Below are 15702 nucleotides of genomic sequence, written 5' to 3'. Positions count from 1 at the left end.
GAGGGAGAACCAGTCTATACACCCTTCTTAAGCCAAAACTGAAGCAGATCCAATTGGTGTGGGAGTACAGTACTAACATGAGTGCTGTTCACAGTTATCTTCTGCTGAGATGGGTGTCTCCTAGTCTAGCTGCAAGAACATGCCCTAAATAAGCTGTACTCAATCCTTAGGAGGCTTCAACGTGTCTTATGGTGATGGGCGGTGTTGAAGAACACTTTCCTCTGAATGGAGTCATGGAGTAGCCACATAATACGCTCGTCATGTATTAATTTAAGAGACAAGTAATGCATTCACCCTCCACCCCCATGCCATGGATCATGGCTGCAGCCAATGCCCAGTGAACATCAAATGCCCTGTGAGGCTATGATCATTCCCTGGGAGCACAATTTTCTGCTGCCTGTTTGATGTGGTTGGATTAGCAGAGGTCCAAGGTTGGTTCCTGCTGCCACAATGACAGGGCTGGACAGCCACACGTCTCTCCTGCTCTTGTGTAGCCTGGAATGCACGCTCTGGGCAGCACAAAGGAAGCTTGGCTATGGTCCCTTACCAGTACCGGTAAGTCTACCCCCGAGTGGATCAGCCCTTCTGGTTAAACGGGTCACTGCCCTTCCTCTTTGGGCCTTCCCCACCATCACTGAAGGAGACTGCCACCCAGATGAGTCAAACCGTCAGACAACATCTGCACCCTCCACACGCCCCGTCCATGCGCATGGATAGTTCAGCCGGTGGGCTCAGCCCAGGCAGCGGAAGCAAAGAAGCCCTGATTGAATGGGGAAGCACCTGGTGGCTGAACCTTTTTGGCACCCCAAGTGTGTACGCGTCCATTGTGGCTGGATGGTCTGGTCCATTTCTGACGAGATCCCAGAAGGCGGACAGGGCTTGTGATGACAGCAGTGGGAGCAAGTTTGGCCCTAAATGGATGTACTCTACCAGGATTTGGGGTCTGCTGATCTGGAGAGTCATGTAGATGCACATCTGAATACTTGCTCATGAGCTGCTAAATCCTTGCCAGGAACAGGTTAGATGTTGTGCAACCAATTATCCAACCAACTGACACGTACGGGACAGGAGGAGGAGATGGTGGTTCACCCTTTCAATAGCCTGGGGTGAACTAATTATCTGTGTTAATAATAATAATAATAACTATCTAATTATTTCAGTCTTAAGACTGAAACTGCTACATTAGAGGTCAGACACTGCCAACCTCATGCCAACCCCTGAGCTGGGAGGCTTTGGCCAGGCTTTCTCTCCCCCTCCAGATGCGGATAGGTAGACCCCAGCTATGAGGAGCTCTACATCTGTATCTAGAAAGCTAGCACATTTGGCAGTTCCTTTCTATAGTTTCCTTCTTTTGAAACATAGACATAAAAAGTGTTACCAATAGCATTCAAGAAGAAGTTGCCAGAAACGGGTTTGCCTGGTCAACCTGGGTTCAGCTGTTGTGCGTATGGTCACCTCCTGCATTTTGCCCTGGATTACCACCTCTTCAGCACCCAGGCTGGACCACAGCCAGAGGGAAAGATGAGCTGGTCAGCTAGGCTGCCTCCTTTCTAAGCAGGCTGGGAAAATCTTATCCAGTCAGTGAAGCAAGGGACTGCAGAAAGAAAGTAGAGTCTCCTGGGTAGACACTTGGTGCCTCCCTAGAGAGCTGGGTCTGTGTCTGCCCAGGCCTCGAAGTTACTCTGTAAGTCAGTGAGCCACATAAACAAAAGCTTTCACAGGAGTAGCCCCATCTTCCTCATTTGCAGGAGCTGATTTACAGAAGTGCTCAAAGTTTGCAGTTGCAGTCACAGACATCAAGAGCCAGGGTTTGGTTAAATGAAATGCTGTATAGAGAAAAAAAACCACACCAAAACAAAACACTGAAAAACTAGATCCTAATTGGTTCAAACTGTGCCCAACGTGAATGAGTATTTATGACCTGAATCTCTCTTTGTCTCTTGTTTTGCAACTGTTAAATAGGGATAACTCCACACACACACACCTGAAAAGGTGGCTGAGGAAACAGGTTTATTAATAGCCCTGAAGCACTCAGTGCTGAAGTGATGAGCACTAGAAAGCCTGTGAAGAAATGGAGAAGCAGGGTATCAGAGGAGGCTCTAGCCACAGGACAGTGATGAAGGTAACAGCCATTCCGGGGAAGAAGTCTTTGTGGGTCATGCAGTTATAAAGCACAGCACATTATGTGGCATGAAGGTGTAAATGAAGTGTGCTTGAATTTGGCCCTTGTCATTTGTCAGATATTTGGGTGTAAAGTATCTTTTTCCTGTATATTGCAAGGTTGTGCCCAGTAAGGACTGAAAGCATTTGTGTGATGGGTATTTGCTCTTTGCTAGCTGGGATGAATTTGGTGGGACTACTCTTGGGCTCTCCTGCTACAAACTTGCTCTCACACTCACTCAGCTCAGCAGAGTTGAAATAGTGATGGAGACAAGCCATACTGCTAGCTGGGTAAGGTGCCCATATCACAAGCAGGACTAACACCTGCTGACAGAACAGGACTGGCAGAAGCTTGTCTGGTAGAGGGCAAGGACTTTATTTACCACCATTGATTTAACATCTCTTATCAGCACTGAATTCCACAAAGCAGTTGTCAAGCTCATGTGAAGAATGAGAAGCAAATTGTTGCAGTTGTCCAAATATTGTAAGAAATCATTTGCATGAAGTGCTACATGTGAAGCAGAAGCAACCTTGGTGGTTTTCGTGAGGCTGAAGTTGGTAGCTGCTCTAGGTTGGATTTTTAAATAGTACTGTGCACAGGGTGGCCATGCAAACAAGATGGATGGGGTGAGATGCAGTTTTAAATGTTGCTGCCATAAGCCTGCAGCAGGTTTACAAGGAAACTCTAGTGATGACCTGTGCTGAGGAAGCCATTTCCACAGGTGAGATATAGGGACCTTTCTGGGTTTTGGAGGTGAAGGGACTGGCTGCAGTTAAGGCTAGGAAATATCTTATGCTCTCTGGGCTCTGAGCAACCTATCTTAGTAGCTTTTTTACTTTTCCTCTCCATTTAAATGCTGGAAACAAAACCCTAACCCATCCTACAGAGGCAGGATTCAACCTGGACTGTGATAGAGGTTTGTTCCCAGCTACTTTATAAGAAGGGGCTTGAATAACTCTCTCAAACTGCCCATCCCAAGGTCTTCCTAATCTTGTCTTGCTTTGAACCTCAGACCCGAACCTTTTCAGATGCAGCTGTAGCTTGGTGCTTCTTACCTTGTGCTGGCTGCACAGAAAACAGCCGACCACCCTTTCCATTACAACATACCAGAGACTACTTCCTCCTCTCCACCTACTTCCCACCCCCAAGACTTTTCTTTTCTAGGCTAAATGGACCCATCTTCTTCACTCCTTTCTCTTAGAGCTGAATTTCTTCCTTTTCTGTGTATTTATCCTTTGTATTGTTTTCTTTTGGGCTTTTTCTCTTCTGGACCTCGGACTCTGAATGGTTTTGGCCCTGCACAGGCAGCACAAGACAGTTGTCTCCTCTGCCCTGCACCCAGCACCACAGGCCGATACCCAGTCCCTTTGCAACACCTCCGCACTGCTGGTGATGCTTTGGTTTATGATGCTCTGCAGCCCCCAGATTTTTCCCTGCCATTCTGCTGCCCACTTGGTTATTCCCCAGTTCATCTACCTACAATCTCACTTTGCTTTACATTTGCATTTGTTCTTGCTGAACTGCATCTTGCTGCTTTTAAACCATTTCTAAAGTAGTTGAGATCACACTAAGCCCAGCCTCCAGAGTCCCTCTGTCTGAGGTGAGCAGGACTCCCTTCTGCAGTACTTGCCGTTATTCAGAAGGGATAAACGGCACACTGGATGGTGCCATCCTTCCCCTAAAAACTTCATGAAATATTCCTGCTCCATCAAGTTGCTGGTACAGCAATAACCTAACATGAGTTCATCCAGTGCCACTGACAGTGATTTCACAGCTACTCTGATTCAGATCAAGAAAACCTAAATGATCCCAGAGAGCAAGTCAGGGGACATTATTCATGGCATAAATGTAGTTGCTTAAATCAAGCACAGAAATAGGAGGCTGCCTACATTGTTGTCATGTAGTAGGGGAGAGGGCTAGCCTTGGGAGGGGCAGCAGGATATTAGCTCCCCATATTGTGCCTGCAGCAGGTGCCGAGGGCAGCACTTGGAAAGCTGTGAGAAGATGCTGGTGAAGCCAAACTAGTGGTTTCTGCTGCTCTGGTTGGGAGGTCACAGCTCTCTCCAGAGTGCTCAGCCCTGGGGAGCACAGTGAAGGCTCTGCTCACCTCTCCACTAGGAGACCCTGTCATTCACAGCACACTTATTCACTGCTCATAAGTCGCAGAAATTCATTAGCATTGTAGTCAGCTTGATGGCAAGGGGTGTATTTCGCCAAGGATGGAAGAAGAATGCTCTCTTCCTCCTGCTCAGCAAGACCAAGTGTCTAAACTCTCTCCCTTGATGTCTCTCCTGAGATTTCTCCATCAGCTGTTGATTAAAAGCCCAGCTCTGAGTACACCAGGGTGCAGTTCAAAGCCTTCCTCCTGTAGATGAAACAACAGCCTTTGCCATAGCTGTGTTCTTGCCAGTTTTGCACTGACCACCCAGCTGCTACCAGGACATGCAGCTTCCTTGCACTGCCTCTTGCCAATGCCCACAGTGCCTTCCTGATCCTCTCCCTTCAGCCACCAGCCTCACTAGGTACAAAAGGAAGAAATTCAGCTAATTTGTCCAGTAATAGAACAAGGATATTTTTCCCTGAGGAAAAAGCTCCCTCTGTCCTGCCCTGAGCAACAACAGCCTGTGGAGCAGGGCAGGCGGTCTCTGAGCCCTGCTTGCTGGAAGAGGAGTGTGGGTTTCCTCAGGAGAGCGGGAATCCAGTGGCATGTTTCCTGTAAAGGAAGTGCTGTTCAGGGTTGCAGAGTTCAGACAAAGTGTAGTGATGCAGCTAGCAAATGGATGCTTCAATAGCTGTCCTGGAGCCTTGGAAGGCCTGAACTCAACACCCTGCCTTTGGCTGCTCCCATCCCAGCGCTGGCCATGCCAGGAGAGCCCGGCCTGCAATACAGGGCTGTGTGGCCAGGAGATGGGGTCCCTCAGGGTGGCTCATGTTGAGCAAGCAAATCCTTGCAGCCACGTTTGAAAGTGTGGAAGCTCTCTGCTTTTCCCTACAGAGCACTGGGAGAAAAATACACACTCCAGGCTGTGAAGTGTTTAGATAACAGTGGATAATGCAGTGACACGGGATGTTTCTCATAAAGGAAATGGGCCAAAATGGGGCAGTTTTGTTTCTGGAGCTAGGCCAGGTGACTTCCCTGAGCTGCCCAGCCCATAGCCAGCACAGCACAGCTCTTGCTTTTGCCTCCGTGTTGGCTCCATGAGTGTCAGAGTTGGGAAGAAATGCCAGCAATGCTCATGCAAGTCTGCACTGTGCCCTGAACGTGCGCTTTCTGTGCTGCAGTAAGGATGCAAACTGAAAGCTACTCATGCTTTTGCCCTGATGACAACAGCATCTCAAGTGCTGATGCCCTGCTGCTGCTCCTGCTTGAGGCAGAAGAAACTCAACCAAAACACTGATATGCAGGTGGGAACTTGGAATTGCTGCTTTCCACAGAAGTGGGTTACTGAGGATGGGTTCATGTCTGTTTCTGTATATTCTCTTCATGGTGCATGCAAGAACTTAGTGGCTCCAAAGGCATGTGCTCCTGTCTGTGGGTGGAGAGCCTGTTGTCTTGTAGCCCTGGGTCATCCTGTTGGCTGTGTGCCAGGAGCAGATAGACTGGAAATGGCTCCTGCTTTGACACTCCCTGCTCCTGCACTGTCACATCCACAGCCACTAGCATGGCGTATCCTGGGGGACCTCCTGAAGCACTGCTGTCTCAGGGACTTACTCGCACGTCCTCGGACTACTGAGGCTTCTACTAAGGATGGGTGTAGTCTCACATAGCATAGACCAGGGGAGAAACAAAGCATTGCAAAGCAGCTTCTTTTTGCTGCCTTCTTCATGGGCCATACCCAAGCTGGGTGCCAGCAGAAGAATAGGAAGGAAATAACCTCCAACATGCCATAATGGTCCTGTCTCCCAGCAGTTCTACCCTGTGTTGTATATTGACAGCTGTGGTGAGAGGGGGATAGAGGGGAGCATGACAGTCTGCATCCCCTGGGGTGTAATTAAGCTCATACAATGATGTGGAGTGAGAATTAGGTCTTAGGTTTAGCTTCCGGGTCCATAAGCCATTATGTTTACAGTACTTTGTGTACCAGGGTTGATACTCCCCTTACAGGGCACTGGTGAGGTACTAATGAATGTTTTGAAGCACTAAAAATCTTTGCCTCACAGAAAATACCAGTCCTACTGAAACCAGTCCAAACATTCTACAATCCTGAGCCTTTCTCCTTAGTGGGACTGGAAGTACAAAGTGCTTCATCTTACACATGCGAGCCATGGGCACAGCCAGTATTGGCATGGCACGTGCTGAGGGTTCCCGTCCCTCCCTGGCACCTGTGTCAGTGGTGTTGGGGAGGTGGGAGGCTACCCGGGAGTTTCGCCCCTGGGCTGGGATGTGGAGGCTTCCCAGGGCTGGAATGACCTCCTGCCGGCGCAGGGCTGGCACAGTGCATGGTACCCCTGGAATTTCTGGGGCTCCTGGCAGCACCTCCTCCTCCTCACTGCCCTCCTTTGAGGGTCCAGGTTTCACAGCCAGAGCTGGGGCTTTTCTTCCCTTCCATCTCTGCTGTTTATCTCGGAGAAAACCCATCTCGCTGTTTTTCAACTGCCCGAGGGTGTTTTTCGGGGGTTTTTCAGGCTATTTTGAAGCTCATTTTTCCCAGATGTGCTTTTTTTTTTTAATTATTTTTTTATTTTTTTCTTTTGTAACTTTTCTTCTTTGCCTTAAAGTTTCCGGCCACGTGACTTTCAGCTTGCATCCCTGAGGTTCTGAGAAACCACAGGAGGCTGAGACCTAAAGGGAAGGTGCAGAGGCTCAGAAAGGAGAGCAGAGAAAGTGGCAGAGCACAGGCCTGGAGGACAGTGTGCCTCTGGGACGGGCAAGAGCTGGGAAGCCAAGGGCCATCTTGGGCAGGGGAGAGGGAAAGGAAACAAGACAGAAGGCAGGCATCCCTAGGGTACAAAGGAAGCTGAAGAGGCCCTGGGAACCAGAGACGGGAGCCATGCCCCACAGCTCCGACAGCAGTGATTCCAGCAGCTTCAGCCAGTCTCCCCCTCCCAGCAAGCAGGTAAAGTGGGAACCCTTCCTCAGCATTCCCTGGAGGGAGAGTCTTTCCGGGTGGGCAGGAGGCAGGGTGGCACCCACCACTAGCGTTTTCAGAGCACACTATGGTGGGGCTTTCTAGGAACAGCTGTGGTGAGAGGGATGCAGGCCGAGCCAAGAGTCCTGGCAGGAACCTCAGCCATGGACCTGGGTACGGGTGGCGAGAGGAGGCCTGGTTACCTAGTGCTATGCCAGGGGCAACTGCAGGGCCAGGACCCCTGGGGCACGGTGAGCCCTGCGGTACATGCTGGGGAGGCAGCAAGCATGAAGCATCTGTGAGAGTCAGTGCTTTGGTGAGGAGCCTGAGTGTGCACCTCCTCACCATGGACAGGATGGCTCAGGAGAAGCCTGCTGGCTTCCTGCTGCTGTGGATAGCGCTTGGGACCCAGAAAAGGATTGCCACTTTGGGTCTGCTCTCCTTCTTGTTCAGCCTCGGAGATTTTTCTTCTCAGTAATGCTTGACAGAGGGATTTTGGTTTGTTGCAGTAAGTACCTTAATGGTAGGTTGTCTGCTGGCAGATACTGACACAAGCCTGAGGTATTTCCACTGCCTTTTCTGTCTGAACTTTATTATACCTGTCATCTCTCATTTCTCTAGGGCTACAAACAGGCAAGTATCTGAAACTTTGCTCAGAAATCTTGGGGAGGATCAGGGCAGATGAGTTTGGGCTTGCAATCAGGGATGGGAAGGCATCCTGCTAGGGAAGGCGATAAAGCACAGGATAGGAAATGGACTTGGTGCAGGATATGGGAGCTGCTGTATCTGAGGCATTTGTAGGGTATTGTAGGCAAGGATAAAATGGTTAAGTTCAAAGAAAAGAAAAGATCCTGGGGGGGTGAAGGGGGGAGAGGATGTGGACAGACTGATGGGCTGGGTAGATAACTCTTGTGGCTGAGTCTTGTATTCCTGTGGAGAAGTGGTGGTGTGAATGTTAAAGAGTCCGCCAAAGAGGCAGTGCAATATGAAAATAGAAGATGAAAGAGTCTGTGTGACAGTTTCAACTGTCAGAAGGCAGCAGCAGGACCAGATCTCAGCAGAGAACAGCTACTGCACGAAGCTCGTGATCTGGAGCCTGGAGACCTGTGCTCTTCCCTACCCAAGGGTCTTGGGAACGTTGCAGTCAGCATTGCAAGCATTGCTACCAAGGGACTCCAGAATAGAGCAAGCACGGAGATCAAAGAGCTGGAGCAAATGAGATCTGGGGAAAACCAAAAGGTCTGAGTCTGTCTAGTTAAACAAAGCAGAGGCCACATTGCACTGTAAGGGTCTACAACAAATAAAGCTTGAAGGAGGAGAGTGATGGAGAGCAGGAGGAACCTAATGGGATGAAAGGAGGAAAACGCAGGCTTAATCTCTGTAAAGATGGCTTGGTGAAGGAGCTGGAATGTCTGCAGTGCCACATCCCCCCAGAGAGACAGGAAAGGGAAAGGTTTTCTGTACAAGGAATTCGAATTATTCTGGGAAGTGATTCCTGCTCTTGTCTTTCAAGGCATATTGCAGGCCTGACTCTTGGTAAAGAGTGGTCATTTCCCAGCTTACTAGGATGACCAAGGGTATCAGACTTGCCCCTCCTGGCAATGGGGATGCCAAAAGCATCATGCATCCCTGGGGTATGGCTTTATCCTGCTGCTAAGGGTGTGTATCCCATGTCCTGTGCTTCAATTATGTTATCTGCTGTGTCCCCTTCCCACCTGCTGCCCTGCATGAACATGGCAAGGGAGGGGATGCCCAGTCATTTCCATGCCTTGTTTCACTAGGACTCTTCTGATGACATGAGGAAAGTCCAAAGGAGGGAGAAGAATCGCATTGCTGCCCAGAAGAGCCGTCTGAGGCAGACCCAGAAAGCAGACACACTGCACTTGGTGAGCACTCCCATCCTTCTCTGTCCCCAGTGCTGAGGGCTCACAGGGGGACAACATGCATCTCCCATGGGGAATTGAAGCAGGGATGCTCAGTTTGTCCAGGACAGGAAAAGTGAAGCCAGAGCAGGATGTACAAGTCAGTGCTCACAGCGAGAGCACACAGCCCAGGACAACTGCCACTAAAGCATTTAGTTTTGCAGCTAGAGCTACTTTAAATCCATCTTTATCTCTTGGTCTGGCATAACTGATTTCCTTTTCTAACCTCTTCTGACTTGCTCAGAAGCTCTTTGAAAACACAGGCTCACCCGGCCTGGTTCTCCCCAGGTTTGTGCATGCCATCACTTAGGCAGTGGTGCACCAGTGTACAAGGATGCTTTTCTGAGATTTATATTCATTAGTATGGATGATGCTGCAATGTGGAGCTGAATGGGACATGTCCTCTGGTCTGTTCCCTGACAGGCTCCGCAGCCTAAATACTAATAATCTTCCAGTATTTTTATATTTCTCCATGGTAGCATTCCTGAAGGCTTTTCTTGTTGTTTAGCGTGGATTTCTTCTCTGGTTTTGCATTGCTGCCCTGCTCTCCTCCTGTGGTACCACGGGCATTCCTGTGGCTCTTCCTAGTATGAAGAATTTGACATCTGCTTTTCAGGAGGGACGGTCACTTCTGGCTGTGTGTGTTTAGTGTGTGTGTGTGGTTAGTGCTGGAGCACAGGGGCTGAGCTCCTTTGCATTTTGCATGTTGGTAAGTACCGTGCCATGTGTTTTGGCCCATTGGCAAGCAGGATGCAGAACACAAAACCTGCAGTGGGTAGGGGCCATCTTTATCCCTGCGCTGGGTTCAGCTGCCCGTCAAAAAGTGCAGTAGTTGACCTCATGTTCAAAAAACCATCCTTTGACTTAGTGGTCTTCATATTCCCCCATATCTCCATTTTGGGGGGGGGGGGGGGGGGGCAGAATTCATGAGAAGATGGTCCTCAACCTTCCTCCTTATTTAGCACCCTCAGTCCATAGTTGGAGCTGGGTTTAAGACAGAGACTTCACTCTTTTCTCAGTAGGTGATGATCCTTCTGGAGCTGAGATGGCTCTGGTCTGATTGTATTACATCTGTCAGCAATGATAGTCTGGGTGACTGTGCTTGAGAGGGTTGTAGAGGCACCCCTTCCTGGGAGCCAGTAGACTCTCCAAGGTAATCCTGGAAGTGGATATGGACTCTGATCCTCCCCCAGGAAAATCATGCCTAGCTGGGCATCAAGAAAAATTGCTCTGATCTTAGAGCAGATGACAAACCACTGGCTTACAAGATTACTACTGCTCAGCTAGCATTGATAGCACACAGTCCTTGCTGTGCCATGTGGATGGCAGCAGAGGGGCTAAGCTCAGTTTGTTTCAGAAAGGATCCTGGCAGGCAGCTAGAAAAATGCAGGGAGGCAAGTAGAGGATAGATAGAATTTTTTGCTAATGCTGTTCCAGTTCCTGGTGGTCAGTGACCCCCCTGCTGTTCCTGAGTTTATTCCCTAAGTGCTCTTTCCCTTTGGTCAGCTTCGTATGAGGGACTTCACCTCTCTGATGTGGTTCTGCCCACAAGAGCATGGCTCAGCTTGAGCTCTGGTGGGATGAAAGAGGCCAGCAGCTCTGTCTGCCCCAGGGCTTTGAAGCTTGTGTTTTGAGGGGAATGAGTCATGGGATGCTGGAGCTCCCGGCCCCTGGGTGACTCCCATCAGCTCCCGAGCTCAACGTCAGTCATGATTTCCAAAGTACCTAGCCACATCAGAGATGCTCCTTTGCTGTGTGAGCTCCTCTTGTGACAGCCGCTGTAACTGCCGAGCGTTTCATTCAACCTGTGCGCAGAGCACGGGCACAGTCACAAGTCAGCGCGGCAGCAGAGGAGCACCAGCTTTGCTTTTCCGAGGTGACGGTGCAGCTTTACAGGGTCTCGGGGTGCTGGGTCCCGCTTTAGCTGTTGGCTGAATTTGCAGAGCCTGCTGCCGTGTTCTCTTTCCCTCCTCTGGTCCTGCCCAGGCTGCTGGCTCCGTGGTCGGTTGCTGCCGGGGATGCTCCAGGCTGGATGGAAGCTGACTGCACTTCGGCAGCAGTAGCGGCAACAAAAGTTTCAGTACTCTTGGGATCACTGGGACAAGGCTGAGCATCATTATTAACCCCTTTGTTGTTATTCTCATTAACAACAGTATTAATTCAGTTCTTCTGAGGCCTCAGTTTCTCTTTTCTTCTGACTCTAGCATCTCCCCACCGTGCCGCCGGTTTCCCCGGCTGCTAGCAGGAAGCAGTGAGTCTTTTCTTTCCAGGGCAATGACAGGTTTCCTGTGGCAGGTGGTTTTCTGGTTAAAGACGGCGGTTATTCAGCGCGCCCTCCCCCCGCCCGGGGGGCCCGGGAAGCGGCCGGTGCGTGAGAGGGAGCGAGAAAGCCTGGGCGGGAGCACGCCGCAGTCACTTCTCGTAAGCCGGGCCCGGGGAGCGTGACTGGGCCGCCAGCATCCCGCCCGCCCCGGCTGCTCGGGGGAGGGGGGTTTGCCCAGGCGCGGCCCCGCGCGGGGTTTACCGGAAACATGCCGCTCCGGAAACTCTGCGGGGCAGAGGCGGGGGGCTGCACCCGCCTGTCCCCACCTCATCCCGGCAGCTCCCGTGATGAGGAAGCCCCTGTGGTTCTGTCCTTTCAGGAGAGCGAGGACTTGGAGAGGCAGAACGCTGCGCTGCGCCGGGAGATCAAGCAGCTGACGGAGGAGATGAAGCACTTTACCTCGATGCTGAGCTCCCACGAACCGCTCTGCTCCATCCTGACGTGCCCGCCGCCGCCTCCAGAAGTGCTTTACGCCACACACTCCTTCCACCAACCCCATATCAGCTCCCCACGCTTCCAGCACTGAGCCAGCCAGTGGGATGACAGCCTGCCAGCTCCACCGACTGCAAGAAGCAACTTCATGGGGCTCACTTTTCCATCCAAGGGAGAGGGACAGATGGACGGACGCACAGACATCCCTTCCTAAAGTGTGTACTCTGAGTGACTTGCCTAAGATCTTCTCCCTGTGCAGAAACGGCAGAGCCACCGAGAGGCATCTTCAGGCAGTTTCTAGCTTGGATCCTGGGAAGAGGAGGCATTCACAAAAGGGCAGCAACCCCTTTCCCTGATGCTTGCTTGAGGATGCTTGCAGGATTATGTGGCACTGGCAGCCTCCATGCAAGTGCCTGGCTGCAGCATGCAACAGCTGGAGCTCCAGGGAGAGGAACCGGAGTGGGGCAGACGGGAAAGTTGGGGGCTACAGAGTTCTAGGGCAAAACTGGTTTATTTTTGTAAAATAAAGATTGAAAATGCTTAACTCTTTGTTTCCAAAATTGGACCTGAGCCACTCCTAAGGCCCAGCATGACACAGGAATGATGCAGGCAGCAGGATGGTAGAGCTAGGAGCAATGGGTTGTGGGGTGATGTAGTTCTGGGGGGGAATGCATCCCTCCTTGCTTCAGGGCTGGACCTGGTTAATGGGTCTGGTGTGCCACATAGCATCACAGGTCTCTTCCCTGCTGCCCCCCTTGACTCCCTGCTGTCAATGGCTACACCTGTGTATGCTCCCTTGCATGTGTGGAGGTGTGCTGCCATTTTTTGTTACCCCACATGTAGGTTTTGGTGTGCTGGTGGGTCAGCACAGCTGGGAAGGAGTACTGCAGTGTGGAGAAGGGTGCTGTGCTGGAGCTCACAGGGGAAGCAGCAACCTTGCTCCAAGGCACCCTGCTCTAAAGCACGTAGCTGCAGCGTACACTGTTTTCCCTTCCCCAGTAGTCACAGCTCCACCAAAGACTGCTGTGTTATCTCATGCATTGAAGCAGATGAAAAAGGTCAGTGAATAGTACATTAGTTCTGCTGCATCTTATCTACTGGAAACACAAGCTGGTCCATAAGGTGGGGGTCTCTGTACCTAACACTCCACCAGCCAGCAGTCTGCCTATCAGTCCCACTCTAAACACAAGGCTGAAGCCCACCTGCCAGTGGCTAATGCTGGTTTAGGACTACTGCCATCTCCAAGGAGCATCAGCTGTACTTTTTCATCACAGGGTACCACAAGCACTGCTGCTGACATAGGCTTTTAATTGACTCAATTTCTAGATGCTCTTCTTTCATGCACAGAGAAGTAGTGTACCTCCAGATGGATTTTGGCCCATTCCATAGCCCTCAAGAGTGGTCAGGAAAAGTCTGTCATGTCCTGGGCTGTGCCCATTTTCTCTGTCTGGTTTACACTAGGGAGAGGATAACCAAACCATAAGAACCAGAGCTGCTGATTCCCCGTACATGAGATGGTTCGAGCCACCCAGTCTACAAAGGCCCTTTCCAAACTGGTTCTTTGGGATTTGGCCCTTTAAGCCTGGTAGAAACAGTTGGCTGCAGCTCTAGTGTAGTTTGCTTTTACAGGCTCTGCTTCTGCTCCTTCAGCTTCTTGTAGCTTTGCTCCCAGATTTTTCACTTGCTGTTCCTTATGGGACTGATGCTCCCATTTTTCCTGGGTTACATAGAATCAGAGAAGAAAGCTACTGCTATCCCTCTTGGGATTTGCTGTGCAGGACACTGCAGGCTCATGCTCCTCACTGGTAGATGCAGCAGAGCTCCAGCAAAGCTTGCATTGTCTTAAAGTGTAGTATTGCCTACAGTAATGAGAAACCTCCATCCCCATGGCTATAAAATGTGAAGCTTGGTTTTAGCTGCAGATGGAGAAGGTCATGTATGTATATCACTTATGCCCATAGAGCCTCAAAACCAGTATTTTTGTTGCAGAGCTGCTGAAATCTGTGATCCTGCAGGCTGGGTGGGGTTCTGTGGGATGCCCACAGAATTGCTAGACTACTCACTGGTAACATCTCAGACTTACTACTGCAACTCAGAACGAAATTAAGTGGTAAGCGGTGAGACTGGGAGACAGGTTTGCAACAACATCCTCTCCAGAACCTAAACAGCATTCTTGGCATCATCAGTTAAGGTGCCCTTCCTCTGCATGGCTGGCCGTGTGTTGGAAGGCCTCCAAGCAACTCTGTCCTCCACCGTTTTGGCCAAGCACTGAGTGCATGTTGGTGCTAAAGGATGCATCTTCCAATCTGACTTGTCTTTGCCCCAGTCTTGCCCTCAAAACCCTGATAACAGAAGATGATCTGCATGGTGCTTGTTGGGTGTCTCAATATAGTTTCTCTTTGTTATGAAGAATGGTTCCCCTGGAAGACTGTGCTTATCACCTGAGCAACAAGGGACAATATGTGCTTTCAGGGCCGTCAGCCATTTTGACCAGAAAAAAAGATCTTTTCCTGAGGCTATTTTCAGAGCTGCACAAGCAGCCTGATCAGGCTGTGTGAGGAGATTGCTTCATTTCTGTACCAGTGCTGTCTCTTGCTTCTCTTTCCCAGGCTCCTAGCCTCTACTCAAGTCTTCTCCTCCTATTTTATTTCTATGTAGTCAAGTGCCTGTCCTCTGGTGTGGCCCTCGCTGTTGTTAGCAAATGAACTGTTCATGAGCTCAAAAGAGGAGCAAAGGGCAGGGTGGTGGCCAGGGCAACCATCCTGTTTGCTTTTGATTGTCTGCTCCTACCTGCAATGCAATTTCTTCCGAACTTCCTTTCCATGGCATGTGGCATTTCTAAAGTGTTGTGTAAGTATTATCTGGCCATGCCGGGCTTCCAAGAGCACCATGCTGCTTGCTGCTTCAAGGGATGCTTCTGGGCACACAAGTGGAGAAACTGGGTGATGGCTGGGCCCGTGGCAACTTGTCCCTTCCCAAGCAGGCTGTCAGTGCCTTACTGACCCACACTGAAAAGCTCTTTTAAAGCAGAAAAGATATGAGGGCTTACAGGAAGCTGAGAGACCTTTTCGAGCAAAGGAAGTCCAGGCAGAGACAACCCTTCCCTGCCAGCACAGCCTACCGTGTGTTTGTGCTGGCCTCTGCTGGGCAAAGGCTGAGCTCTCCCAGGCTGCAATCATGCTTCTCCATCACCAGCTCGTGTGGAGCTTGCAAAGCTACGTGCAGCCAGTGCTGGGCTGGAAGTGGGAACTGAGCACTGGGAAGCATCACAGGTGGAGGGGTAACAGCTACTAGCTTAAATAAACATAGGTCTGGCTGGAGCCCTGATGAACTATAATCATCCTCACAGACACCTGAGATGAGAGCTGTGGATTTCAGTGTTTTGATACCCAGGAAAGCTTTTGTAGAAGCACTTGCGCTGGATTTCTGCCCAGCAGCCTTGTCTCAGGGACTCTGCTGTGGATCCATACAAAGCCATCCAAACCCCAGTGGTTTGAGGCTGGGAGAGCAGTGAAAGCGGGTGGAATGTGGCACTGGGAGGCAGCTGCTGCAGGTGATTTTCAAGGCTTCGTGACCGCTGCCTCTACATTACATGCTGGCTGGTATCTCCTCTGCAGACAGAACAGAGGTGGCTGGCAAACATCTGTTGATACAATCTGAGGGTGGAGATGGGAAGCAGGGGTCATGAGAATAACATTTTCCTTTAGGGCTTTCACTGAATCTCAGCACCTCCTACAGGTCAAGTGATTCAAAGAAATCACAGTATGCACTGCAAAGTAAAGCACAGACCTTTAT

At 50.5% G+C, this 15702-nt stretch overlaps 1 protein-coding gene across 4 annotated transcripts; it reads left to right on the top strand.

Annotated features, from left to right (window-relative positions):
- The first annotated feature begins 1985 nt into the window (after nucleotides 1–1985).
- On the top strand, nucleotides 1986–12451 carry BATF (basic leucine zipper ATF-like transcription factor). Of its 4 annotated transcripts, XM_057428602.1 has the most exons (4): nucleotides 2044–2122; nucleotides 3048–3077; nucleotides 9012–9116; nucleotides 11795–12451. In XM_057428602.1, exons 1-4 carry the CDS (start codon nucleotides 2072–2074, stop codon nucleotides 11999–12001), a joined length of 393 nt encoding a protein of 130 aa, XP_057284585.1. In that variant the 5' UTR covers nucleotides 2044–2071; the 3' UTR covers nucleotides 12002–12451. The 4 variants fall into 4 exon arrangements, with proteins under 4 accessions (XP_057284587.1, XP_057284585.1, XP_057284586.1 ...); XM_057428604.1 differs by lacking the exon at nucleotides 3048–3077 and having other exon boundaries at nucleotides 1986–2122; XM_057428603.1 differs by lacking the exons at nucleotides 2044–2122; nucleotides 3048–3077 and adding an exon at nucleotides 6916–7218.
- Nucleotides 12452–15702: the final 3251 nt, after the last annotated feature.

This window comes from Pezoporus wallicus, unplaced genomic scaffold (assembly GCF_028554395.1).
Source record: "Pezoporus wallicus isolate ANWC-B61680 ecotype Strahan unplaced genomic scaffold, APGP_CSIRO_Pwel_v1 contig_3486, whole genome shotgun sequence".
Taxonomy (NCBI): Eukaryota; Metazoa; Chordata; class Aves; order Psittaciformes; family Psittacidae; genus Pezoporus; species Pezoporus wallicus.
This window is presented reverse-complemented; position numbering and strand designations above follow the sequence as displayed.